The sequence below is a fragment of the Salvelinus fontinalis genome, chromosome 18 (assembly GCF_029448725.1).
Source record: "Salvelinus fontinalis isolate EN_2023a chromosome 18, ASM2944872v1, whole genome shotgun sequence".
NCBI classification, from domain to species: Eukaryota; Metazoa; Chordata; class Actinopteri; order Salmoniformes; family Salmonidae; genus Salvelinus; species Salvelinus fontinalis.
The window spans coordinates 1,937,324-1,964,885 of NC_074682.1; the positions used below are offsets into that span (position 1 = coordinate 1,937,324).

At 41.7% G+C, this 27,562-nt stretch overlaps 1 protein-coding gene across 4 annotated transcripts in view; it reads right to left on the bottom strand.

Moving 5' to 3' along the window:
* Positions 1-626: 626 nt before the first annotated feature.
* Positions 627-27,562, bottom strand: part of LOC129814803 (copine-3-like) — a 60,660-nt gene continuing 33,724 nt past the window's right edge. For all 4 annotated transcript variants that reach the window (XM_055867838.1, XM_055867840.1, XM_055867837.1 and 1 more), the window contains exons 10-16: positions 27,439-27,498; positions 26,318-26,451; positions 22,268-22,322; positions 22,135-22,186; positions 19,497-19,630; positions 3,592-3,828; positions 627-3,355 (exon numbers count right to left, since the gene is read on the bottom strand). In XM_055867838.1, coding sequence (XP_055723813.1) covers positions 3,242-3,355; positions 3,592-3,828; positions 19,497-19,630; positions 22,135-22,186; positions 22,268-22,322; positions 26,318-26,451; positions 27,439-27,498 — 786 coding nt within the window. In that variant the 3' untranslated portion in view covers positions 627-3,241. The remainder of the gene's footprint in view (positions 3,356-3,591; positions 3,829-19,496; positions 19,631-22,134; positions 22,187-22,267; positions 22,323-26,317; positions 26,452-27,438; positions 27,499-27,562) is intronic.

Here is a 27,562-nt window from a genome sequence, read left to right on the forward strand (position 1 = left end):
TCTCAACGTGCTCAATTTCCACATTATTTATTACAAGATTTAGGGTTTAGTGAGTGTTTTGTTCCAAATACAATGCTTTAAGTTTTAGAAATATTTAGGGCTAACTTATTCTGTGCATCCAACTCAAACTAACTGCAGCTCTTTGTTGAGTGTTGCAGTCATTTCAGTCACTGTAGTAGCTGACGTGTATAGTGTTGAGTCATCCGCATTCATAGACACTCTGGCTTTACTCAGTCAGTGGCATGTCGTTAGTAAAAATTGAAAAAAAGCGAGGGGTCTAAACGTGGATAAACTAATCTTCTTAAAAGAAAAACTTGAAAATCTGATAAAAATGTTATTTGATATATGCTGCTCTTGTTGAAGTTCTGTTTTAAATTACGATCTTATTTCACATTATAAGGCAGGCACTGCTGTCTTTTGATGTCCCTTTGTTTCCATATGCTCCTGGGAATTCAAGCTACCCATGTTCACCATCACAACAAATGGAAAATCTAAATACAAATGACATATTTCTCAGGCATTTATTTTGTCGATATATTGAAAACGTACCGAACCGTGAGTTTTGTGAACCGTTTCACCCCTAGTAAATATGCGTGCAAGTTCTGTTCTAATCAAATGGGGCACGCTCAAACATAGCCACTTTCTTTAATTCATGTGGAACAACTCTATAAAGTAAGACAATAGAATGGGTGAAAGTATCTAACAACATCTGGACCAATAGCAATTCCTGATAATGATATGTTTTTTAATGGGAGTAGTACACATTCCATGAAAAGTTCTACAGTGCTACTCTTAAGGCAATTCTCATTCATCTTTGGTATAATCCATGGCATACATTCTATTGCAGCAGATGTATGAAAATGATTTAGCATTCTATGATATTCTAACTCAAGCATGAGAACACCATTGTAAAGTGGATACATCCAAAACGTTCACTTCATCGTCAGTTTTGTTTCAGTTAGCAAAGTTAGTTAGCTGGCTAGATTGATTTCGAGTTAGTTACCTGTATTATTTTGCTAGCTATTCTTTCAAACCTACAAAAATGACTGTGTCCCCAGTTAGGTTAACATTTTGGCATTTGTGACACGTCCACTTTCCAAGCATATTAACTGCAAGGTGGTGTATAAGCTCAGCTCTCTGCATTCAGAAACTATTCAGACTCCTTGACTGTTTCCACAACTTAGAACAAGGGGCCTGACTACTTTCCTGAATGCACTGTATGAGAGCTGATGTTATACACCACCTTGCAGTTAATATGCTTGGAAAGTGGATACGTCACAAACGCCAACATGTAAACATAACTGGGGACAGTCATTTTTGTAGGTATGACACTTCAGTATAGATTAAATAGATGTTTTCCTTCATCAATTTACACACAATATCCCATAATAACAAAGCGAACAGGTTTAGATATTTTTGCACATTTATAAAAAATAAAACATAAGTATTTATTTTTATGTTTAAAAAAATAAAACATAAGTATTCAGACCCTTTGCGATGAGACTTGAAATTGAGCTCAGGTGCAACCAGTTTCCATTGATCATCCTTGAGATGTTTCTACAATTTGATTTGAGTCAAATCAATTGATTTGGAAAGGCACACACCTGTCTATATGAGGTCCCACAGTTGACAGTGCATGTCAGAGCAAAAACCAAGCCATGAGGTTAAAGGAATTGTCCATAGAGCTCAGAGACAGGATTGTGTCGAGGCACAGATCTGGGGAAGGATACCAAAAAATGTCTGCCCAAGACCAGTGGCCTCCATCATTCTTAAATGGAAGAAGTTTGGAACCACCAAGACTCGTCCCAGAGCTGCCCGCCTGGCCAAACTGAGCAATCGGGGGAAAAGGGCCTTGACCAGGGAGGTGACCAATGGTCACTCTGACAGAGCTCTAGAATTCCTCTATGGAGATGGGAGAACTTTCCAGAAGGACAACGATCTCGGCAGCATTCCACCAATCAGGCCTTTATGGTAGAGTTGCCAGATGGAAGCCAGTCCTTAGTAAAAGGCACATAAGATAGCTACCAAGAGGCGCAGCGGTCTAAGGCACTGCTTCTCAGTGCTAGAGGCGTCACTACAGACCCTGGTTCGATTCCAGGCTGTATCACAACCGTCCGTGATTGGGCAGCGCACAATTGGCACAGCGACGTCCGGGTTTGGCCGGGGTAGGCAGTCATTGTAAGAACTTGATCTTAACGGACTTGAAACAGACGCCTCACAAGTCCTCAACTGGCAGCTTAATTAAATAGTACCCGCAAAACACCAATCTCATCGTCAACAGTGAAGAGGCGACTCCGGGATGCTGGCCTTCTAGGCAGAGTTGCAAAGAAAAAGCCATACCTCAGACTGGCCAATAAAAAGAAAAGATTAAAATGGGCAAAAGAACACAGACACTGGACAGATGAACTCTGCCTAGAAGGCTTCACTGTTGACGTTGAGACTGGTGTTTTGCGGGTACTATTTAATTAAGCTGCCAGTTGAGGACTTGTGAGGCATCTGGTAGCGGAGTTTGCAGCTGTGCTAACATAATTGCAAAAGGGTTTCCTAATGATCAATTAGCCTTTTAATCTGATAAACTTGGATTAGCGATCACAACGTGCCATTGGAACAATGGAGTGATGGTTGCTGATCATGGGCCTCTGTACGCCTATGTAGATATTCCATTAAAAATCAGGCGTTTCCAGCTACAATAGTCATTTACAACATTAACAATGTCTACACTGTATTTCTGATCAGTTTGATGTTAGTTTAAATGGACAAAAAATGTGCCTTTCTTTCAAAAACAAGGACATTTCTAAGTGACCCCAAACTTTTGAATGGTAGTGCATATATTACACACACACACACAGCACCAGTTAAACCTTTCTTGTTGCGCGAGTAGCCTACTTTATTCCATCAAATGTTTTGAAGGTGCATTTCATGAAATGCATTAAAGCCCTCCTTTTCCCCAATTTTGGATCATCACCCTTGTTGAACTCCTTGTTAATTCCAGACTCAGAGGAATGAAAGAAGAATATCTGAAGCAGAAAATAATAAGAAATATCTATGATTGTAGAAAATAAAATAGAAAATACAGTTACATGTGGTCATAATTGGTATCAAAAAGGCACAATGATTATTGACACAGGAATTCCAGGATGTGATTTACACTTCTGATAGTGGGCCTACTCATTTCCCTGTGTGGTGTGTTGGCGCCCTCGTGTGGCTAGGAGGGGGAAGCGCTGCAGTTCTGCTTGCTCCACTAAGCCTTGAGGGCAGCAACATTGACTGGATCTAGTTTCAGCATCTTGAAGTAGGACACGAGTTGATTTGGCACTTCAGCCAAGACGCTCTGGGCGAGGGCTTCCTTAGGTTCCTGCAGAGGACAGAATAACAGTGTGATGGGAAGAGTGCCAACAGCGGGGCAACAAAACAAACTCAAGATAGAAAAGTATGTCAAATCTGTCAATATTTTACCAAAGTGGTATGGAATGGTGCTTCACTACCCACTGATACTATTACAGACTTAAAGTGATGTTCCATCGAGAATCTTCTCAGTGGTACTGACAACACACTGCACAATAACACAACCACAGACTAAAAGAAACATACATTGCCAAACTGCCTGAAGGGCACAAACTGTACAATGTCCCTGGCCACGGGTTCGCCACTCAGGGACTTGAGTATGCCTTCGTCTCCATCTAGCAGCTCCATTGCCTTGAAGTTGGCTTCGCCCACCCCGATGATGATGATGGACATGGGCAGGCGTGAGGCCTTGACGATAGCGTCCCGGGTCTGGTCCATGTCCGTGATCTCCCCATCGGTGATGATGAGCAGGACAAAGTATTGCTGAGGGAAATTAAAAGCAGCGGACAGAAAAGTTTGTTAAATTTCATTCAGTTTGCAATGAACACCAGGTAGACAAGGCAAATTCTTCCGCTATCCACTGTGTTCATTCTGAGACACTATTTTCAAAATGGTTGCGTAGCCCGTCTCCTGCAAATGTCTGATTTGTATCATGTTTGTACATTAGGGCTGTCCCCAACAACAAAAATCTTAGGTCAACCGAGAGTCGTTCTGTTCTTTCGACCAATTGATTGGTCGAAATATTTAAACATATTTTTCCATATATAGACACACACAGTATGTGTTTGAATAAAATCAACTACATATGCACTGAGCTTGTCTGATGCTTGAAGCACACTGTTTGTTTAAATAATGAATTGTCTTGCTCTCCTCCCTACTGCAGCAAAAAAGGCACCACTGCAAGTGTTTATTGTGCTGTCCATGCTGAAGCTGCAACATAAATTCCAAATAGCAGAAATTCCTATTCCCGCAACCCTCGGCTCTTTACGTGAAACATGGAAGCATCGCATGCATGTGACCAACAGGTCCTGTCCTATCCTGTCATAATCACATCGATAAATTGGTTATCACAAACGTCAAACACATGCTTTAACAAGTGACAGCAAAATGGATGTGGAGGACGTGAATAAGAAACTCGAAGCGGGTGTATGTTTACTGGTTGCTCAGGAGGGAATGGGGAAGTCAGATCTGTGGAAGACTGTTGTGGAAACTAAGTAAAATACTGGAGATCAAGAAAAAGGAGGGTATACAAGCAAGCGTTTCTTGAGTATTATGTTCGCCGAACGGTTGCTGTTAGATTACACTGTTATAAATGGTTAAAAAAAAGTGTAAACATTAAATAAGTGTGCCAGAGTCTGTTCTAACAAAGACAAAAATATATACACTCCCGTTCCAAAGTTTGGGGTCACTCAGAAATGTCCTTGCTTTTTAATTAAAAAATATATATATTTTGTCCATTAAAATAACATCAAATCGATCAGAAATACAGTATAGAAATTTTTAATGTTGTAAATTACTATTGTAGCTGGAAACTGCTGATTTTCTATTGTACATAGGTGTACAGAGGCCCATTATCAGCAACCATCACCCCTGTGTTCCAATGGCACGTTGTGTTAGCTAATCCAAGTTAATCATTTTAAAAGGCTAATTTATCATTAGAAAACCATTTTGCAATTATGTTAGCACAGCTGAAAACTGTTGTCCTGATTAAAGAAGCAATAAAACTGGCATTCTTTAGACTAGTTGAGTATCTGGAGCGGCAGCATTTGTGGATTCGATTACAGACTCAAAATGTCCAGAAACAAAGACTTTCTTCTGAAACTCGGTCTATTCTTGTTCTGAGAAATTAAGGCTATTCCATGTGAGAAATTGCCAAGAAACTGAAGATCTTCAAACTGAACTCCCTTCACAGAACAGCGCAAACTAGAATAGAAAGAGGAGTGGGAGGCCCCGGTGCACAACTGAGCAAGAGGAGAAGTACATTAGAGTGTCTAGTTTGAGAAACAGACGCCTCACAAGTCCTCAACTGGCAGCTTCATTAAAAAGTACCCGCAAAACACAAGTCTCAACGTCAACAGTGAAGAGGCGACTCCGGGATGCTGGCCTTCTAGGCAGAGTTCCTCTGTCCAGTGTCTGTGTTCGTTTGGCCATCTTAATCTTTTATTTTTATTGGCCAGTCTGAGATATGGCTTTTTCTTCACGACTCTGCCTAGAAGGCCAGCAACCTGGAGTCGCCAATTAAATAATTCAAGACAGTAGTGGAATTCTTTGAAGTGGTAGGGCAAGTAGGAAGCCTATCCATATAAGGATCCAAAATGCAGTTAAAATCTCCGCCTATAATGAAACGTGTGGTTGCTAAATCTGGTAAGCGATTGAAGACATTCCGAAAGAACCCTGGGTCATTAAAGTTCGGTGCATAAAGATTTTAAAATGTTACATGTCGTGATAGAATATGGCCTATTACTATAATAAAGCGCTTCTAGTTGAAATTTGTTTGAAGGAGACAGTTTTTCGAAATAATATGGCTACACCTCTAGCCTTGGATGAAAAAGTTGATTGATAAATCTGTGATACCCAACTACATTTTAATCTCCATTGCTCATTATGCTTTATTTGAGTTTCTTATAGAAACATCTCTAGATAAAGATTTCAAATGGGGAAAAAAACTATTTTCAAATTCGTTCTCAAACCTCGTACATTCCATGAAAGGCTAGTGTCGCCACACTGTGGCGAAGTAGTAGAGATATCAATAGCCATAAGAAATTATTATTTGCTCCTCAAATACATTACAATTGTAGCATAAGTGTTGGAGCAACACGTAAAGAGCAAAGGACAAATGAAAAACACAAACGAAGTGGAATATAAATTCCGCCATAAACAATGTGGAACTGCTGGACACTACAGGGAGGCATAGGCTTGCTAACCAATTTATAATTAAACTAATTTAGCGTACCTTCAGGTGGACCGACTGGGCCCCCTCACCCTTATGTCAATAACAATTGCTCTTATAAAATAACTGAATTGAGCCAAACAATGTAGTCAACATGTCCCTAGTGGAACAGGGAAATCGGTCAGGTGCAGTTTTACCCACCGGTAGGACTATGACAGCGCTGTCATATCTGAAAATGGTGGGATAATCCGTCCTACGCATCACAGTGAACAGCTACTCGGGACAGCCCTATCGGTCCTAGGAGTTGGTGGCTATAGTAGTAATCCTGTCAATGAAAGACTAGGCATTCTGTGGTTTTTCAAACACCTTCTCTACCGTACCATGGGTAAGAATCAGCCAAGCAGGGAAGAGGAGACCGTGTCTGATTCCCGCATCTCTGAGTTTCTTCCTAGCTCCATCAAACTCCTGGCGCTGCTTGGTTACCTCAGCAGTGTAGTCTGGGTATATGTTAACCTGAGCTCCGTTGAAGGACGGGGAATTGCTGGCGGGACAGGCGCAGAATCTTGTCCTTTTCGGGGTCGTGGTGTATTTTGGCAATCATGACGTGAGGCCGTGTAGCGCACATCGATGTGGTGCGCTCAGTCCACTTTTAGGCCTTGGGGGAAATTGTCAATCCCTAACAGTTTTGGTATAAATTCTGCCACGAACTGTGTTAGTCTGCCCTTCTTAATTTTTTCTTCCAAGCTTGTGATTTTGATATTCGAACGCCTTGAACGTCCCTCTAGGTCAATTAGCTTGAGTTTCATAGCTTTGTTTGCTGTTAGTAGCTTTTCATACTGTCCCTCGAGGGTGGTGATTCGTGTCTCGTGGTCACCTGTGTTTTCTTTCAGATCAATAATGCGGGTTGTATGTTCAGCCAGGGAGGCTTGCACTGATTGTATGGATGAGTCGAGATGATTAAACCGAGCGTTCATGTCCTCTTCCATTTTCTTGATAGCTGCTAATACACTGCTCAAAAAAATTAAGGGAACACTAAAATAACACATCCTAGATCTGAATGAATGAAATATTCTTATTAAATACTTTTTTCTTTACATAGTTGAATGTGCTGACAATAAAATCACAAAAATTATCAATGGAAATCAAATTTATCAACCCATGGAGGTCTGGATTTGGAGTCACACTCAAAATTAAAGTGGAAAACCACACTACAGGCTGATCCAACTTTGATTTAATGTCCTTAAAACAAGTCAAAATGAGGCTCAGTAGTGTGTGTCGCCTCCACGTGCCTGTAGGACCTCCCTACAACGCCTGGGCATGCTCCTGATGAGGTGGCGGATGGTCTCCTGAGGGATCTCCTCCCAAACCTGGTCTAAAGCATCCGCCAACTCCTGGACAGTCTGTGGTGCAAAGTGGCGTTGGTGGATGGAGCGAGACATGATGTCCCAAATGTGCTCAATTGGATTCAGGTCTGGGGAATGGGCGGGCCAGTCCATAGCGTCAATGCCTTCCTCTTGCAGGAACTGCTGACACACTCCAGCCACATGAGGTCTAGCATTGTCTTGCATTAGGAGGAACCCAGGGCCAACCGCACCAGCATATGGTCTCACAAGGGGTCTGAGGATCTCATCTCGGTACCCTATACCTCTGGCGAGCACATGGAGGGCTGTGCGGCCCCCCAAAGAAATGCCACCCCCCACCGGTCATGCTGGAGGATGTTGCAGGCAGCAGAACGTTCTTCACGGCGTCTCCAGACTCTGTCACATGTGCTCAGTGTGAACCTGCTTTCATCTGTGAAGAGCACAGGGCGCCAGTGGCGAATTTGCCAATCTTGGTGTTCTCTGGCAAATGCCAAACGTCCTGCACGGTGTTGGGCTGTAAGCACAACCCCCACCTGTGGACGTCGGGCCCTCATACCACCCTCATGGAGTCTGTTTCTGACCGTTTGAGCAGACACATGCACATGTGGTCTACTGGAGGTCATTTTGCAGGGCTCTGGCAGTGCTCCTCCTTGCACAAAGGCGGAGGTAGCGGTCCTGCTGCTGGGATGTTGCCCTCCTACGGCCTCCTCCACGTCTCCTGATGTACTGGCCTGTCTCCTGGTAGCGCCTCCATGCTCTGGACACTACGCTGACAGACACAGCAAACCTTCTTGCCATAGCTCGCATTGATGTGCCATCCTGGATGAGCTGCACTACCTGAACCACTTGTGTGGGTTGTAGACTCCGTCTCATGCTACCGCTAGAGTGAAAGCACCGCCAGCATTCAAAAGTGACCAAAACATCAGCCAGGAAGCATAGGAACTGAGAAGTGGTGTGTGGTCACCACCTGCAGAACCACTCCTTAATTGGGGGTGTCTTGCTAATTCCCTATAATTTCAACCTGTTGTCTATTCCATTTGCACAACAGCATGTGAAATTTATTGTCAATCAGTGTTTCTTCCTAAGTGGACAGTTTGATTTCACAGAAGTGTGATTGACTTAGAGTTACATTGTGTTGTTTAAGTGTTCCCTTTATTTTTTTGAGCAGTGTATAATAGTCGGTGAGGGCTCCGAGTCAGGGTTAGCCATGCTAGCCATTACGGCCAGGCTAACGCAAGCCTCCTCGTGCTGTGGTGGAGACTTGCCGTGTTTCTTTCCGGTTGTTTTTGGATGAATTAGTTTCCCCTTGGCCCCTCGTGTAAAAATAGAATTTAAATCAAATTTAAGCAAGGGTGAAGAGGAGTTAGTTGGAGAAGCGTCTACTCCATGTGGTGCGCACTAGCGCCTCCCCGTGATCGCTCATCTTTGTTGTTGGTTTGTGCTGTGGTGGAGATCTTTGTGGGCTATAATCGGCCTTGTCTCAGGATTGTAAGTTGGTGGTTGAAGATATCCCTCTAGTGGTGCGGGGGCTGTGCTTTGGCAAAGTGGGTGGGGTTATATCCTTCCTGTTAGGCCCTGTCCGGGGGTATCATCGGATGGGGCCACAGTGTCTCCTGACCCCTCCTGTCTCAGCCTCCAGTATTTATGCTGCAGTAGTTTATGTGTCGGGAGGCTAGGGTCAGTTGGTTATATCTGGAGTACTTCTCCTGTCTTATCCAGTGTCCTGTGTGAATTTAAGTATGCTCTCTCTAATTCTCTCCTTCTTTCTCTCTCTCGGAGGACCTGAGCCCTAGGACCATACGTCAGGACTACCGGGCATGATGACTCCTTGCTGTCCCCAGTCCTGTCCCCAGTCCACCTGGCCTTGCTGCTGTTCCAGTTTCAACTGTTCTGTCTGCGGTTATGGAACCCCTACCTGTCCCAGACCTGCTGTTTTCAACTCTTAATGATCGGCTATGAAAAGCCAACTGACATTTATTCCTGATTATTATTTGACCATGCTGGTCATTTATGAACATTTTGAACATCTTGGCCATGTTCTGTTATAATCTCCACCCGGCACAGCCAGAAGAGGACTGGCCACCCCTCATAGCCTGGTTCCTCTCTAGGTTTCTTCCTAGGTTTTGGCCTTTCTAGGGAGTTTTTCCTAGCCACCGTGCTTCTACATCTGCATTGCTTGCTGTTTGGGGTTTTAGGCTGGGTTTTTGTACAGCACTTCGAGATATTAGCTGATGTACGAAGGGCTATATAAAATACACTTGATTTGATTTGATTTGTGAGTGGTAGGGGGAGAGCTTGGGAGGAGGAGCCAGAGGTTTCACTCTCACCAAAATCTGTTCAAAATAAGCCCAATCTATTTATATGCGCTTATTTTGAAACTAAGCTGGTCACCTGCTTTCTTGCCTTTCGGACAACGACTCCCATTGTTAGGGCGGAGACATGGGCTTCTTGTCATTATATACATATCTCTGGTGTAAATGGGAGGGTGCCCAGCACAGAAGGAGCGAACGAGACCAAAAAGACATGAGAACAAGCGGACATATAATAAACGCTCATAAAAACGAAAAATGTATTCTGCAATAGAGGCATTTGGAATATCGTGCAAAAATATACACTCTAATTCGATATATCGCCCAGCCCTACATTCAGTGTCTTGATAAGTAACTCCAGCGTAGATTTGGCCTTATGTTTCAGGTTATTGTCATGATGAAAGATGAATTCATCTCCCAGTGTCTGTTGGAAAGCAGACAACCAGGCTTTCCTCTAGGATTTTGCCTGTGCTTTGTTCCATTCAGTTTTATCCTGAAAAACACCACAGTCCTTAAAGATTACAAGCAAACACATAACATGATGCTGCCATGACTACACTTGGAAATATGGAGTGTTCCTCAGTAATGTCTTGGATTTTCCCCAAACATAATAGTTTCGATTCACAACAAAAAGTGAATTGCTTTGGCACATTTTTGCAGTTTTACTTTAGTACCTTCTTTGCAAACAGGATGCATGTTTTGGAATATTTTTATTCTGTACAGACTTCCTTTTCACTCTGTCAATTAGGTTAGTATTGTGGAGTAACTACAATGTTGTTGATCCATCCTCAGTTCTCCTATCACAGCCATTAAACTCTAACTGTTTTAAAGTTGCTATTGGCCTTGTGGTAAAATCCCTGAGCTGTTTCCTTCCTCTCCGGCAACCGAGTTAGGAAGGACGCCTGTATCTTTGTAGTGACTGGGTGTATTGATACACAGTCCAAAGTGTAATAAATAACTTCACCATGCTCAAATGTCTACTTTAAAAATTAAAAAAACCTCCCTGGTCTTCGTGGTTTAATCGGTTTGAAATTCACTGCCCAACTGAGGGACCTTACAGATAATTGTGTGGGGTACAGAGATGAGGTAGTCATTAAAAATCATGTTAAACACTATTATTGGGGCCTCACGAGTGGCACAGCAGTCTAAGGCACTGCATCGCAGTGCATGAGGTGTCACTACAGCCCCGGGTTCGATCGGCCGTGACCGGGAGACCCATGAGGCGGCGAACAATTGGTCCAGCGTCATCCGGGTTAGGGGAAGGTTTGGCCGGCCAGGATGTCCTTCTCCCATCACGCTCTAGCGACTCCTAGTGGCGGGCAGGACGCCTGAAAGTGGACTTCGGTCACCAGTTGTACAGTGTTTTCTCCGACACATTGGTGCGGCTGGCTTCCGGGTAAAGCGAGCAGTGTGTCAATAAGCAGTGCGGCTTGGCAAGGTCATGTTTCGGGGGACGCATTGGTTCTCGACCTTCGCCTCTCCTGAAGTTGTACGGGAGTTGGAGCGATGGAACAAGACTAAATACCAATTGGATATCACGAAATTGGGAAGAAAAAGGGGTAAAAGTATGTTAAAAAAAAGATATACTATTATTGCAACTGATTAAAGCACATTTTTAGGTTTGCCATAAAGGGGTTTATTGAGTCAGCTTTAAATGGTTTATTCATTTGTAAAAATTCAACAAAACATGATTCCTCTGTCATTGTGGGGTATTGTGTGTCGGCCAGTGACAACATTTAATCCATTTTAAATTCAGTCTCTAACACAAAATGTGGAAAAAGTCAAGGGGTGTGAATATTTTATGAAGGCACTATATATCAAAATCTATCTATTGTTTGACTACCATAAAGGCACTAAGAGGGTCATCTGCATTGGGCATCCTCTTTCTAAATGGAAAAATATGACCCCAGCCATGATCAGTTTATTAGATAGCTAAAGAACATATTTTATTTTTTGAAGGGAGGGTCTATAGCGCTACGATAAACTTTCATTCATGGTTTGGATTATTTGAAATAGTCACCGCTAACTTGAGTCAACTTTATCCAACACTGCACAAAAACAATAGGATTGATTGGAAGTCATTATGTTCCAACTGTGTGGCCAAAACAGTAACTATAAATCAATCCACTCTATTTTGCTCTCTCCCAGTCTCCCCTCCAGGAGGCTGAGCACCTAGGACCGTGCCTAAGGACAATCTGGCACAATGATTCCTGGTTGTTCCCGTCCCCAATCCACCTTGTCGTGCTGCTGATCCCGTGCTGCTGTTCCAACTGCAGCTTCGAAACCATGGCCTGACTTCGGAGTACGTGCTACCATATCCCGGACCCGTGCTGATCAAGCTCCCTTTCTCTCCTCTAGGTTTTCCTCCTAGGTTCCTTTACTTATTTTTTGCCACTGTCCTTCTGCCTCTGCTCTTCGCACACCCATTATTTTTTGATTAGCAGTGGCTAAAGTTTATTCAACTTAGCAGTAGCCATTTAAAAGGTAGAGCCAGCAATGCAAAGTAAACCGCAACATTGGGTCGATTTCCAAAACGACTAAGAGTGTTGAAGCGCGGGGCTAAACGTCAACTGTTTTGGCCTTGCGGCCATCACTTTTCAAAAAGCATGACGCGCACGTATTTTGATATTGCAACGTTTTACATCACACTCATGTACAGTATCATGCTGCTCGTGGCAACATCATATGCCAGAGTCTCAGTTTACGAAAACCGGAACCATGGATGACGGTTTCTCCTGGTCTCCAGTCTATTTTCTTTCATGAGAGGAAGGAGGGGGGAAGAGAGGTGTTGCATGTGGTCTAGAGTCCTGCATGGGTCCGTTTTGTTTTAAACCGCACCCACATTTCAAGCACCACCCAAAACCCGACATCAGGACAGATTTTTCTCCATAACCCGACCCATTCACATAGAATTGTTTCCCGAGAGCCGATCCGTGAACCCTTAAATGTATTATTTAGTTGGCTATTAATCCTCTTCCCTGCATGTCTATTCAACATTTGGTATATATATATATATATATATATATATATATATATATATATATATATATATATATATATATATATATATATATATATATATATCACAATGAGATACGCCACATTGACAACTCAAAACGCTTAGGAAAAAAATTGCTTTTTAAATTAGCCTTCTTGACTAAAGAAAGTGTGACAAAGTTGGCGGATACCTTGTACACATAAAAAAGTTTCCTTGAAGTCAGGAACAGTTTTACTCCAAAAACATCTAATATATTGTCATTAATTAGATCAATACAACAGGTAAAAAATTAGGCTAAGAGCTAAAACAAGGATTAGAAGATCAAAAAGCTCAATCTAGCAAACATACTCTCCTCAATCCTTGCTTCCAACTACCGCTCTCCTCTATCCTTGCTTCCAACTACCTCTCTCCTTCCAAAGACATATAGACCTGTATTTCATCAACTCAAATTGGTGGGAGGGGCACACAGTTACAATCAGCCAATCCTGATTTTACACACACATTCAATTGACCCATTTAACTGCTGCAGGTGAAATGGTGAAAAAACATGTTAAACATGTTAAACAGGGTTAAACTGACCAAGACGCACCTCCAACAACAACTTTTCATTTCTCTCAACCAGTGGCATATGGGCTTTTTAGGTGAGTGTTGATGTTCTATGATAAGCATTGCCCACTTTGTCAAAGGCAGGGATGCAAATGATTTATCTTGTCCATTCCCAGCGCGCCTCTCCAGGGTGCTGTTGGAGACCAACATTCCGTCAAAGAAATGACCATAAATCGTATAGCATATGGTAGAAAGAATGTGGCCTTTTCTGTAGCCTACACGCTGGAGATAAAATGTATGTCAATGTAATGAGACGGAAACTTTTTGCATCATGCAGGTTTCTACGATCAAATAGCCTAACCTGAAATGGTGCCCAATGAAATATAACACGAGCTGACATGTTAACTAACATATCCTAAAAACAGGACAAAGTAAAAATTTACAATATGGAATGAACAATCAGGCTACTCATCTAGTGGGTTTCATCTAGTGGGCTACTTTGTCATGATCAGTGGTTTCAAGTTTGTATCCATAAATATTTTACGAGCTGATCATAGAGAAAAATATTTTTTTAAAGTCTGCATTTCCCACGTGTAAACATATTGCTCAAGATAACTCCTTCTGATAAAGTTGGGTTGCTGATATTCAGAGCTTAAATAGCCAAATTGATTAGTCACAGGAATCAGGACTAATAAAGCCAATGCAATGGCCTGTTTTACAAACGGTGGGCTTACCATATGGATGGGCATTCATAAAATGTAACTGCGGACCGACATGGTAGGCTAGACCCCAGGAAGCATAGACAGACGTCTTTTTTTGGTACTGTCTGGACGTCTTTTGTTTTTTTTTTTACAAAAGGTAGGCCTACCACAGAGATGGGCATTCCTAAAAAAATATGACTCACCGCCTGGATTCGGTCTTATGTAGCAACATATGAATCTGTTTTTTTACATTGGATAAAAATAGACGCAGAGCTACAAAATGGTATATCATACACTGCATTTGAGGAAACAATGGGAACGTAATTATGCTTTAAAAGTTGATCAACTTGTAAACGCACTTTTGAGAAAAGTCTTTCAATGTTTTAGTACTACTATTGGAGAGCCCTTCTTTGTCTACACCCATTCAGCATTGTTCACACCCTCTTAAGCCTTAGCCTCACCAATCTCTTTAAGGGTTGATCCGAGCGTTCTGTACTAACTTGCCAGCTACTATATATAAATATATGAGTGAGTGAGTGAACAGCTCACTGAACATTACACGCCCTAGAAGAGCTGGTTAGGCTGCTTTGTTATCCAGAGCGTTGGTGACTGCAACTGTGCTGTCAGATTGTCCATTCGTAAATTCAGAGCGCTTCGCGTTGAAAGCTCACACTGGACGCTCTGGCCAATAAGTAGGGTTGTTCCAAAAGCTCTGACCTCACAACTACAGTCAAGCACCCAAGCTAACTGGCTAACATTGGCTAGCTACTTCCATACACATAATGAGAGAACACCCCACTCTGACCATTTTACTCACCCTAGCAGAGCTGGTTAGGCAGTTTTCATGTTACCCAGAGTGTTGGTGACTAACAGTGCTGCTGGCTACAATTTAATTACGCTTTGTTGCCAACGTTTACTGACACAGGACATATTCAACCGGTGTTGAGCGTTCAAAAATTAATCAGTTATTCTAACCAACCAACCAGGTTATATGGCTATAACTAATCAAGCAAATGTGTCTGAGATACGAAGAATAAGATCATACGCATAACGTTAGCTAGCAACCCCATCAGCTAACATTAGCTATCTAACAGTACACTTGAAATGAAACCACTGTCAAAATTAGAAACGTGTAATATCTGAAAATGTAGCTAGCTAGCCTATCTTACCAGTATACATCATGGTTGGACGCGTCTCCTGTCTGATGCCATTCATGGTTGCCCTTACTAGTTTGACGATGTAATCCAGACTGGTGTTCTCTCCATCTCCTTAGCTATCATACTCAAATTCCACTGATTTCAAAACTCGGTCTTCCAGAAAGTGGAGAGCATACACATAACGTTAGCCAACGAGCCAGCCAGCTAACGTTAACTAGCTAACATTACACTTTAACTTGACATTAGGTTTATGCAGTTTTACTACGCGATACAATTGAAAAAAGGCTGTGTTTGACACGATTACCTATACATACTGACCAGCTCCAATAGACAGACATGTGCTATATGGCAGACCAATACAAACTCATCTCTCGTAATGTCCAGCCCACTCATTATCTCAGCCAACCCTGGCTCGTGGGAAGGTTCCGCTCTTTTTCTGTGGCTAAACAAACTAGGCTCGTAATTTAACAATTGTATTCGTATTTACAGATGACATACAAGTTTGATATTAAGGCACATGAAAGTTCACATGTTCGAGAAGACATTTCTGCCAAAAACGCATTTTGACGTAAAAACAAAAAAAATGTTTTGTTCAAACAGCTCTCCTGTGATGTAGTGACTTGCAACATACGCCTAGTTTCATGAATCGGGTCACAAATGACATATTTTCAACTTTCATTCAGAATCGAAAATGAACCAGATTTCAAAATCCGGAAAATAAGTATTTTCACCTTTCATTCAGAACCTAACTTTAACATCTGGGAAAATACGTAATTCTTCTTACTGGGACTATTCTTGTAGGGGCAGCAATTTTTTGGTCCAGGACCAGTTCTGGTTAATAAGGATCCGCCCCTTTTTGTTCCTACAATTTTTGCCTAAAATGACATACCCAAATCTAACTGCCTGTAACTCAGGACCTGAAGTAAGGATATGCATATTCTTGATACCATTTGAAACACTGAAGTTAGTGGAAATGTTAAATTAATGTAGGAGAATAGAACACATTAGATCTGGTAAAAGATAATACAAAGAAAATTGTTTTTGGGGTATTTTTTCTGTACCGTCATCTTTGAAATGCAAGAGAAAAGCCTAAATATATTATTCCAGCCAAGGCGCAATTGAGATTTTGGCCACTAAATGGCAGCAGTGTATGTGCAAAGTTTCAGACTGATTCAATGAACCATTGCATTTCTGTTCAAATTTTTTAATCAAGACTGCCCAAATGTGCCTAATAGGTTTATAAATACATTTAAGTTCATAACTGCGCACTCTCCTCAAACAATAGCATGGTATTTTTTCACTGTAATAGTTACTGTACATTGGACAGTGCAGTTAGATAAACAAGTATTCAAGCTTTCTGCCAATATCAGATGTCTGTGTCCTGGGAAATTTTATTGTTACTTACAACCTCATGCTAATCACATTAGCCTACGTTAGCTCAACCGTCCTGCGGGGGACCCACCGTTCTTGTAGTGGTTAACGTGTTTATGGCAGGATATGAAAAATGACTGAAAACAGGGCCCTTTAACAATAAAAAATTCACACACAAAATGTGGAATGTTCCGTATTTTAGTGAGGACGCGTCATCATTCTCACAGAAAGCCTATAGCCGTCATAAAACACCACCATTTTGTTTAGATAATCAAAAATATGTATTTTGAAGGCTATTGCCTACTCACACCGTTACCAGCCGCACACCGGTTTCAAATTGATATGGTCTAAATCAGGGATGGGCAAATGGCGTTCTATGAATTATTTATTTGGAACTCAGTTGTGGTTCTCAACTTAATGTTGAGAGTTAGAATACACAAGGTGCAATTTCGAAATGTGGTTGTGCATCAGCAGTTTCTGTTGTTGTGTGTCAACCACTGACAGTCACTCAATTAGCAAAACATTTTTAGATGTATAGAATTGCAGCGAATGTGCTGCAAATTTTCTCTCTCAGATCCATGGCAAAATTTGTAGAATTGCATGAAATTAAATAGAAATGGCAGGGGCCGCAGCGGTTAAAAAAATAAATAAAAAATAAATAAAAAAAAGGCTAAATCCTCTCTACGTCTACGACAAAATGTGTGGAATTGCAGGAAATTAACTCTAAAAATGTTTTGCTCGCAACTAAATTTCACTTAGGGTCTCCAAAAGGCTACGGTCGGCTCTGACTGCATGAGTGGGTATAAATGTAGGAAGACCCACGAGCCACTGCAGCCCCGATTCTTTTTTTTGTGGCCCCCACCCCCTACAAAGTTGCCCATCCCTGGTCTAAATGAACAAATGCCGGAATTAACATAAAACAATTCCTTGCAAAAGTATTCATCCCCCTTTGTGTTTTTCCTATTCTGTTGCATTACAACCTGTCATTTAGATTTAATTTTATTTGGATTTCATGTAATGGCCATACACAGTAGTCCAAACTGATGGAGTGAAATGGAAAGAATAACTTGTATTTAAAAAATTCCCCAAAAAGCGGAAAAGTGGTGAGTGCATATGTATTCACACCCTTTGCAATGAAGCCCCTCCATCAGATCTGGTGCAACCAATTACCTTCAGAAGAAGTCACATAATTAGTTAAATAAAGTCCACCTGTGTGCAATCTAAGTCTGAAAAGCCCCAGAGTCTGCAACACCTCTAAGCAAGGGATCAGGGTTTGGGTATAAAAAAATATCCAAAACTTTGAACATCCCACAGAGCATCATTAAATCCATTATAAAAAAAGTGAAAGAATATGGCACCACAACAAACCTGCCAAGATAGGGCCACCCACCAAAACAAGGCAAGGAGGGCATTAATCAGAGAGGCAACAAAGAGACCAAAGATAACCCTGAAGGACCTGCAAAGCTCCACAGCGGAGATTGGAGTATCTGTCCATAGGACCACCTTAAGCCATACTCACCACAGAGCTGGACTTTACAGAAGAGTGGCCTGAAAAAGCCATTGCTTAAAGAAAAAAATCAGCAAACACATTTGGTGTTTGCCAAAAGGCATGTGGGAGACTCCCCCAAACATATGGAAGAAGGTACTCTGGTCAGATGAGACTAAAATTTAGCTTTTTGGCCATCAAGGAAAACGCTATGTAAGGTGCAAACCCAACACCTCTTATCACCCCGAGAACATCATCCTCACAGTGAAGCATGGTGGTGGCAGCATCATGCTGTTTGGATACTTTCTTTGGCAGGGACTGGGAAACTGGTAAGAATTGAAGGAATGATGGATGGCGCCAAATACAGGGAAATTCTTGAGGGAAACCTGTTTCAGTCTTCCAGAGATTTGAGACTGGGATGGAGGTTCACCTTCCAGCAGAACAATGATCCTAAGCATACTGCTAAAGCAACACTTGGGTGGTTTAAGGGGAAATATTAAAATGTCTTGGAATGGCCTAGTCAAAGCCCAGACCGCAATCCAATTGAGAATCTGTGGTATGATTTAAAGATTGCTATACACCAGCGGAACCCATCCAACTTGAAGGAGCTGGAGCAGTTTTGCCTTGAAGAATGGGCAAAAATCCCAGTGGCTAGATGTGCCTAGCTTATAGAGACATACCCAAAGAGACTTGCAGCTGTAATGGCTGCAAAAGGTGGCTCTACAAAGTATTACCTTTGGGGGGGTGGAATAGTTATGCACACTCAGGTTGCCTTATTTCTTGTTTGTTTCACACTAAAAAATATTTTGCATCTTCAAAGTGGTAGGCATGTTGTGTAAATAAACCCCCCCCCCCCCCCCCCCCCCCCCTGATAAATAATTGCACCCACCTGGTGTCCCAGGTCTAAATCTATCTCTCATTAGAAGGAAACAATTACAAAATGCAGTGTAATTGTCTTCGAAGTCTGGAGTTGAGCTTGAGGGGTGTAGGCTATTTCCCTATCATCACCTTTTTTATTTCTGCGTTGACGTTAGCCATTTGTGTGAGATGTTAGGCTAGCCAGGGAAAATAAACTTGGCAACGTATTCTCACGTGGGGGGGGGGGGGGGGGGGGGGGTGAAACATAAGTTTCATGGCTGGTAGCATATATGTCTGCCACACCTCTCACAGGATGGAATTCTCAACAAAATGCAACAAGCTCCTGTGTTATTTTTTTAAAACCTTTATTTAAAACGTTTCCGACGTGCAAAAATTGTTCTTAACCGCGAGCCAACGTTGTCATTTTCTGTGGGTCGAAACCCGATGCAGGATTCTAAAGTGGTCTAGACTCACCGATGCGTTGTTCTGCTGTGCCGCCCCTGACGCGATGCCTGCCACGTGGTTGATGATGGGGGAGAAGTTGGTGGGACCGTAGAGCTTCACCTGAGGTAGGGCCATGCGGTAGGCCTCCACAATCCCCTGGACCCCTGCAACACAACATGTAGGGCCACATTAGTTTGAGCTAGAACTGCTGTATATACTGTAGAGCAATGGTACCAAAACACTATTTGAGAAGGTCCAAATAGTGACAGCATGCACAATAAATTACTTTGGCACAACCAGGAGTAAGCATGATTTGCATTGTCCACAAGAATGAATGTAATCCATGGTACCGATGTTAACAAAGCCGCATTGCAAGCCAGAACTTCCTAGAAAAATCTATGTTCGGTAGTTGGAGTTTGCAGGGATTTATTAACGTACATACTTCTAACTTTAAAAAAAACACATTTATTCTACTTTTTAGTCAGGGGAAACCCATTGAGACCAGCACAGCAATACAAAATGATCACTAAAAAAATACGTAACTGTTTAAAAGTTTGGGGTCACTTTGTCCATTAAAATGACATCAAATTGATCAGAAATAGTGCAGACATTGTACATGTTGTAAATGACTATTGTAGCTGGAAACAGCAGATTTTTTATTGAATATCTACATAGGTGTACAGAGGCCCATTATAAGGAACCATCACTCCTGTGTTCCAATGGCACGTTGTGTTAGCTAATCCAAGTTTATCATTTTAAAAGGATAATTGATCATTAGAAAACCCTTTTGAAATAATGTTAGCACAGCTGAAAACTGTTGATTAATGCTGATTAAAGAAGCAATAAAACTGGCATTCTTTAGATTAGCTGAGCATCTGGAGCATCATCATTTGTGGGTTTGATTACAGGCTCAAAATGGCCAGAAACAAAGACTTTAATCTGAAAAACTGGTCAGTCTACTCTTGTTCTGAGAAATGAAGGCCATTCCATGCGAGAAATTGCCAAGAAACTGAAGATCTTCAAACTGAACTCCCTTCACAGAACAACGTAAACTGGCTCTAACCAGAATAGAAAGAGGAGTGGAAGGCCCCACTGCACAACTGAGCAAGAGGACAAGTACATTAGTGCCTAGTTTGAGAAACAGACGCCTCACAAGTCCTCAACTGGCAGCTTCATTAAATAGTACCCGCAAAACACCAGTCTCAACGTCAACAGTGAAGAGGCGACTCCGGGATGCTGGCCTTCTAGGCAGACTTCCTCTGTCCAGTGTCTGTGTTCTTTTGTCCATCTTAATCTTTTATTTTTATTGACCAGTCTGAGATATGGCTCTTTCTTTGCAACACATTATGCATTACATATGCAGTTCATTAACCCAACCTCTCTGATTCAGAGAGGCTGCCATAATCGACAATAGAAGCCATCACTCTGTTTTCTCACACAATTGCATAGCCTATAGAAATGTTGACCAACATGAGCTCACATTAAGTGTTTGATTAGATATTCGATTACATTTGCATTGATGTCAGAGTGATTAGAGGGACAAGAGTGCAGAGGACCAGGCAGTTATCAAGTTTGGTTTGCTACTAATGACCAAAAGCAGCATCGGGGCTTGGAAATGACTGATTACCGTGACTAAACAGTCACATGGAATTTGACGGCTGTCATGACTCATGACCGCCGGTGTGGCGGTAATACAGTCACCGTAACAGCCCTAGGTCTGCTACATTTTGATAAATGGTGTCACCGTAGTCCAAAACTGGAAAGAACGTTAATTGTACAATCTGTTTCCTGCTGTTTAGAGAGATGCAAGATCTGTTTCTAAAGAAGATTAGGAAAAATCTTAGCTTTTTAACTAGCTCTTCCTACACTGCTGGAATAATTGCTGTAATTTTGTTATTCAAAACAAACTATTTATTCCTGTAGTCTCACAGCCACATCTGTTTGTTGTTTGCTGTAACATGGACAATACAATTTTATTGTATTGTAATTTAATCTTCCATTGGGCACTTAGATTAGATTGATTACCAGCTGTGAACAAATTTCAGCTGGCTTGATGGAACTAACAGACCATTGGAATATTCAGATATTACTGCAAAAATAACGACATTCTCTGAGGGAAGAAAACTTGAACAGGTTTTTCTCGAGTATCAATGCTACTAAACTTTGTAAGTTTCGGCCTGCTATGCAGTTTTGCTAACGTCGGTACCATGGATTACATACATTTTTGGGATGATACTAATAATGCTAACTCCTCTCTGTGCCAAAAGTAAGCATATTATGAAGTAAACAAACCCTGTTCCTGGGTGATTAAAATGCACAGAAAGTTACTGGAAAGTTCAGGAAAACATGAGGAATGATCATAAAGAAACCATGGTTCTATGAACTAATCGGTGCATTCAGTTGACTGAAGAAAACACAAAACCCAGTGTTATTCGGCCCGTATTGGGTATGGTCCGCATTGAGTATGGCACCTGTAGGTATATTTGTTAAAAATTGCAAATGGCAAAAAAAATAAAAATAATGAATAAATAATTCTGCATCTGGCCTAACAACAAGCAACGAGTATGGGTTCAATTTTAAATTGTATCTAGCCAGGTTAGATTAAAAAAACATGAGGCGATAGACATGCATTATATTAACAAACACTTCACGGAAGGAAAATATTTACCTTGACAGTAAGGATTACTTGGGTTGAAGTTCAGTGCAAATTCATGGGATACCTGCAGGGTAAATAACACAATGATTAACTAACTTACAAAACCTGTTTTTCTCTTTTTTTAGTTAAATAGTTTATTTTTTACCTTGAATTCTGGGGGCACTTGAGCTCCAAATCCAAAGGCAGGGAAGAGTTTGTCACTGAGAAAGCAGATAAAACAACATGAGATCTGAGTAGACTATCACAATGACAGAGGAAACATGAAAACATTGGACGGATGTTGTCCACTCCTCAATACAAGAGAGGAACACAGTAACAGGGCAAACTTGCCATGTTAGTCCATTTACAGTGCCTTCAGAAATTAGTCACACCTCTTGACCTTTCCCACATTTTGTTGTGTTACAGCCTGAATTTTACATTTATTAAAATGAGATTGTGTCACCTACACACAATTACCCATAATGTCAAAGTTGAAATATGTTTTCAGAAATGTTTACAAATTAATTTTAAAAAATGAAAAGCTGAAATGTCTCGAGTCAAAAAGTATTCAACCCATTTGCCTAAAGCAAATAAGTTAGGCAAATAAGGCAAATAAGTTCAATAAGTTCATTTGCCTAAATAAGTTCAGGAGTAAAAAGGTTCTTAACTGGCATGGACTCACTGTGTGCAATAATAGTGTTTAACATGATTTTTTAATGACTCCCTCAGTCGAGCAGTGAATTTCAAACATATTCAACCACAAAGACCAGGGTTTTTTCCAATGCCTTGCAAAGAAGGGCACCCATTTGTATATGGGTAAAAAGAAAACAAGCAGACATTGACTATCCCTTTAAAACATGGTGTTATTAATTACACTTTGGACGGTGTATCAATACACCCAGTCACTACAAAGATACAGGTATCCTTCCTAACTCAGTTGCTGGAGAGGAAGGAAGCCCCTCAGGAATTTTACCTTCAGGCCAATTAAAACAGTTCGAGTTTAATGGCTGTGGTAAGAGAAAACTGAGGATGGATCTACAACATTGCAATTACTCCCCTATACTAACCTAAACGACAGTGATAAGGATGCCTGTGCAGAATTTAAAAAAATCCAAAACAGGCATCCTGTTTGCAATAAGGCACTAAACTGTAGAAAAATGAGCCAAATAATTAACTTTATGTTGTGAATACAAGTCGTTGTTTGTGGCAAATCTAACACATCACTGAGTACCACCTCATATTGTCAAGCATGGTGGTGCATGCATCATGCTATGGGTATGCTTGTCATCAAGGACTAGGCCGTTTTTTGGGATAAAAATAAAAGCACATCAATCCTACCATCCAGCCATGGATATGTCACTCGCCGTGGAAATCGAAAGCAGCGACCTCAGGTCGCTTTGGAGCACCTTAAATTACATTTTTGGCAAAAAGGCAAACTCAACACCACCTTCTACTACTTATTAAAAAACGTTTTTAAAAAGAATAGAAAACAAAAGTGATAACTGGCTCAGGCCAGTGTACTGTGCATTAGTTTGGTCCGCTAGAAAGTGTCATGTCCCATTTCAATCTGTTGATTGAACTTCATGTGATCAAACGTACATTTCCTTCCCCACGTTGTGTGAATGTGTTCTGAACACATCCTTTATCTTATTTCATGTTTTATGTACAGAGGATTGTTTCCCCTTACTATTTATTTTAAGGTTGAAATCGGTTATTTTGGCTTCATCGAATCAGATGGCTCATTCATCACAAAACCTACTGGATATTGCCAACTACTTAGATTTTTTCTTTGGCAACATTAGCACGCTTAGGCATGACATGCCAGCTAAAAACACCGACACTACACATCCAAGTATAATTGACCAAATTATCAAAGACAAGCGTTGAAATTTTGAATTCCGTAAAGTGAGTGTGGAAGAGGATCATTTTTTGTTGTGGTCTATCAACAATAACAAGCTACCTGGGTCTGACAACTTGCCACTCCTATTCGCCATCTCTTCAATCTAAGCCTACTAGAAAGTATGTGTCCTCAGGCCTGGAGGGAAGCAAAAGTCATTCCCCTACCCATGAATAGTAAAGTCCCCTTTACTGGCTCAAATAGCCGACCAATCAGCCTGTTACCAACCCTCTGAAAACCTATGGAAAAATTGTGTTTGACCAGATACAATGCTATTTTACAGTAAACAAATTGACAACAGAATTCCAGCATGCTTATAGGGAAGGACAATCAACAAGCACAGCACTTACACAAATGACTGATGATTGGCTGAGAGAAATTGATTATAAAGATTGTGGGAGTTTTTTTGGTGAGACTTCAGTGCGGCTTTTGACATTATTGATCATAGTCTGCTGCTGGGAAAAACGTATGTGTTATGGCTTTACACCTCCTGCTATATTGTTGAAGAACTACCTGTCTAACAGAACACAAAAGGGTGTTCTATAATGGAACTTTGAGTAAAGCCAGTGTGCCTGTGTGTGTCCAGAGGACTCAACAGTCAACACTTAAAGAGCTGCAGTCAGTTTTCAGAACGGGTGGCAAAAAACAACAACAGTTAGTGCCAAAACTAAAAGCATTGTATATGGGACAAATCATTCACTAAACCCTGAACCTCAACTAAACCTTGAAATAAATAACGTGGACACTGTTCAAGTTGAGGTGTCTAAACTGCTTGGGAGTAACCCTGGACTGTAAACGTTCATGGTCAAAACATGTTAACGCAATCGTAGCCAAGATGGTTTGTCGTCTCTGACGTATTGTTGTCTCTACCTTCTTGCCCTTCGTGCTGTTGCATGTGCCCAATAATGCTTGTACCATGTTTTGTGCTGCTGCCATGCGTTGCTGCCATGCTGTGTTGTGGTCTTAGGTCTCTCTTCATGTAGTGCTAGATATGCAGTGTTACATGGTCGAAACATGTTGATGCAACAGTAGCCAAGATGGTTTGCTGTCTCTACCTTCTTTCCCTTTGTGCTGTTGTATGTGCCCAATAATGATTGTACCATGTTTGGTGCTACTGCCATGCTGTTGTCATGTGTTTTCATGTGTTGCTGCCATGCTATGTTGTCGTCTTAGATTTCTCTCTATGCAGTGTTATGACATGTTGAACGCACCGCGCTCTCTGTTAAACTACAAGACATGCCACCAGAGGTCTCTTCACAATCCCCAAGCCCAGAACAGACTATGGGAGGCTACTATGGGAGTATAAACCTCAGCAATTAAAAAAAAAAAATAATATCCTCTCACTGTCAACTGCATTTATTTTCAGCAAACTTAACATGTGTAAATATTTGTATTTGTCAGGATGAGCCTGCAGGAAGGGTACCACATGAGGGAGGAGGATGTCTTCCCTGTAAAGCACAGCGTTGAGATTGCCTGCAATGACAACAAGCTCAGTCCGATGATGCTGTGACACACCACCCTAGACCATGACACAGACCCTCCACCTCCAAATCGATCCCGCTCCAGTGTACAGGCCTCGGTGTAACGCTTATTTCCTTCGACGATAAACGCAAATCCGACCATCACCCCTGGTGAGACAAAATCGCGACTCGTCAGTGAAGAGCACTTTTTGCCAGTCCTGTCTGGTCCAGCGATGGTGGGTCTGTGCCCATTGGCGACGCTGTTACCGGTGACGTCTGGTGAGGACCTGCCTTACATCAGGCCTACAAGCCCTCAGTCCAGCGTCTCTCAGTGTATTGTGGACAGTCTGAGCACTGGTGGAGGGATTGTGCGTCCCTGGTGTAACTCGGGCAGTTGTTGTTGCCATCCTGTACCTGTCCCGCAGGTTCGGATGTACTGATCTTGTATAGGCGTTGTTACACGTGGTCTGCCACTGCGAGGATGATCCGCTGTCCATCCTGTCTCCCTGTAGCGCTGCCTTAGGTATCTCACAGTACAGACATTGCAATTTATTGCCATGGCCACATCTGCAGTCCTCATGCCTAAGGCACATTCACGCAGATGAGCAAGGACCCTGGGCATTTTTCTTTTGGTGTTTTTCAGAGTCAGTAGAAAGGCCTCTTTAGTGTCCTAAGTTTTCATAACTGTGACCTTAATTGCCTATCGTCTGTAAGCTGTTAGTGTCTTAACGACCGTTCCACATGTGCATGTTCATTAATTGTTTATGGTTCATTGAACAAGCATGGGAACGTCTATTCATTTACTCATGGACTCTTCCCTCTTGGGCGTTCTACAGAGCAGAAAGAGTGTTCTTCTTACGTGTCATAGTCCTGGACCACCAGGCCCACTGACCAGGTGGCCGCCAGGTACTGGTTCAGACCGTCAGGACTCAGGTAATGCAGGGACTGTGGGGATCGAGGGTCGCCGTTCGACCCAGTGAAGTCAATGCCCACCTTAGAGAAATATAGGAACCCTGAGTGATGAAGTCCAATTGGCACAAAAAATATAAAATACTAATTTAAAATAAGCAATGTTTAAAAGATGTAGCCATTGATTCTTAAAAGGGCAATTCCGCCACATTTCATACTCATTATTTATCTCTAGCACCAAACCAGTGTCTACATACGTGAAAACAACACGGTTCTATGATCTGTGGTTAGAAGTCAAGTGGCTGCCCTCCACAAGACAATCAGCGGACTTCCTCACTGGGTTAATGCGGAAGACACATTTCAGTTGAATGCATTCAGTTGTACAACTGGCTAGATATCCCCCTTTCCTTCCTTCCTTCCCTCCCTCCCTCCCATCCATCCTCTGACCAGCTCACAGGGTAGGATTAAAAGAAAGAAAGACAGTGGTCCCACTTACACAGTGACTTTCAAAACCTGCAACGAGTTTCTAGCCAGAGCGAGGGTATTTTCTTGCTCCCCATGTCACAGTGCTTCTAAAATGTTTTAACTTTTGATGGTGTCTTCGGGTAGAACTTCATAGTTTTTCGGCACAATGTAGAAATGCACCGTTTTCACATATGTAAACACTGGTATTGTGCTGGAGATACTTAAAAAGGAGGTTGAAAAATTATGAAATTGCCCTTTAAAGAATATAACGTGTAAATACCTTACGATCTTAGTCCATTTGTCATACCCCATCAGAACCCAAAATATAAGCTTGTTTTACTCCATTGTTTATAATCAATGTAATTGTAAACAAAAACTGTACTCAGACTATGATTTTGAGAGTGGTTACATTTCCAAAGCCCCATCCCTCAGCTGTTTACCAAGACAAATGGTGGGGTGTTTTTTTGAACCCCGGATTGCCCCTTTAACCTATCTTCATTAGTGCATTTTCAATCCATCAAATATAATGCTTGAGTTTAGGACATTAACTAATAAGCACAACTTCAACCTATTATTTCTAATTGTGGCCGAAGAGCTTGCACTTACCGTAAAATTTATTTGGCAACCTCCCATGACATAGTCCAGGAATGTGTACCGTGCCTCTATCTAGGGGGAAATTACAAATAGCTTTAGAAGTAACACAATTTAGAAGGTCAAATCTAAGGGCTAA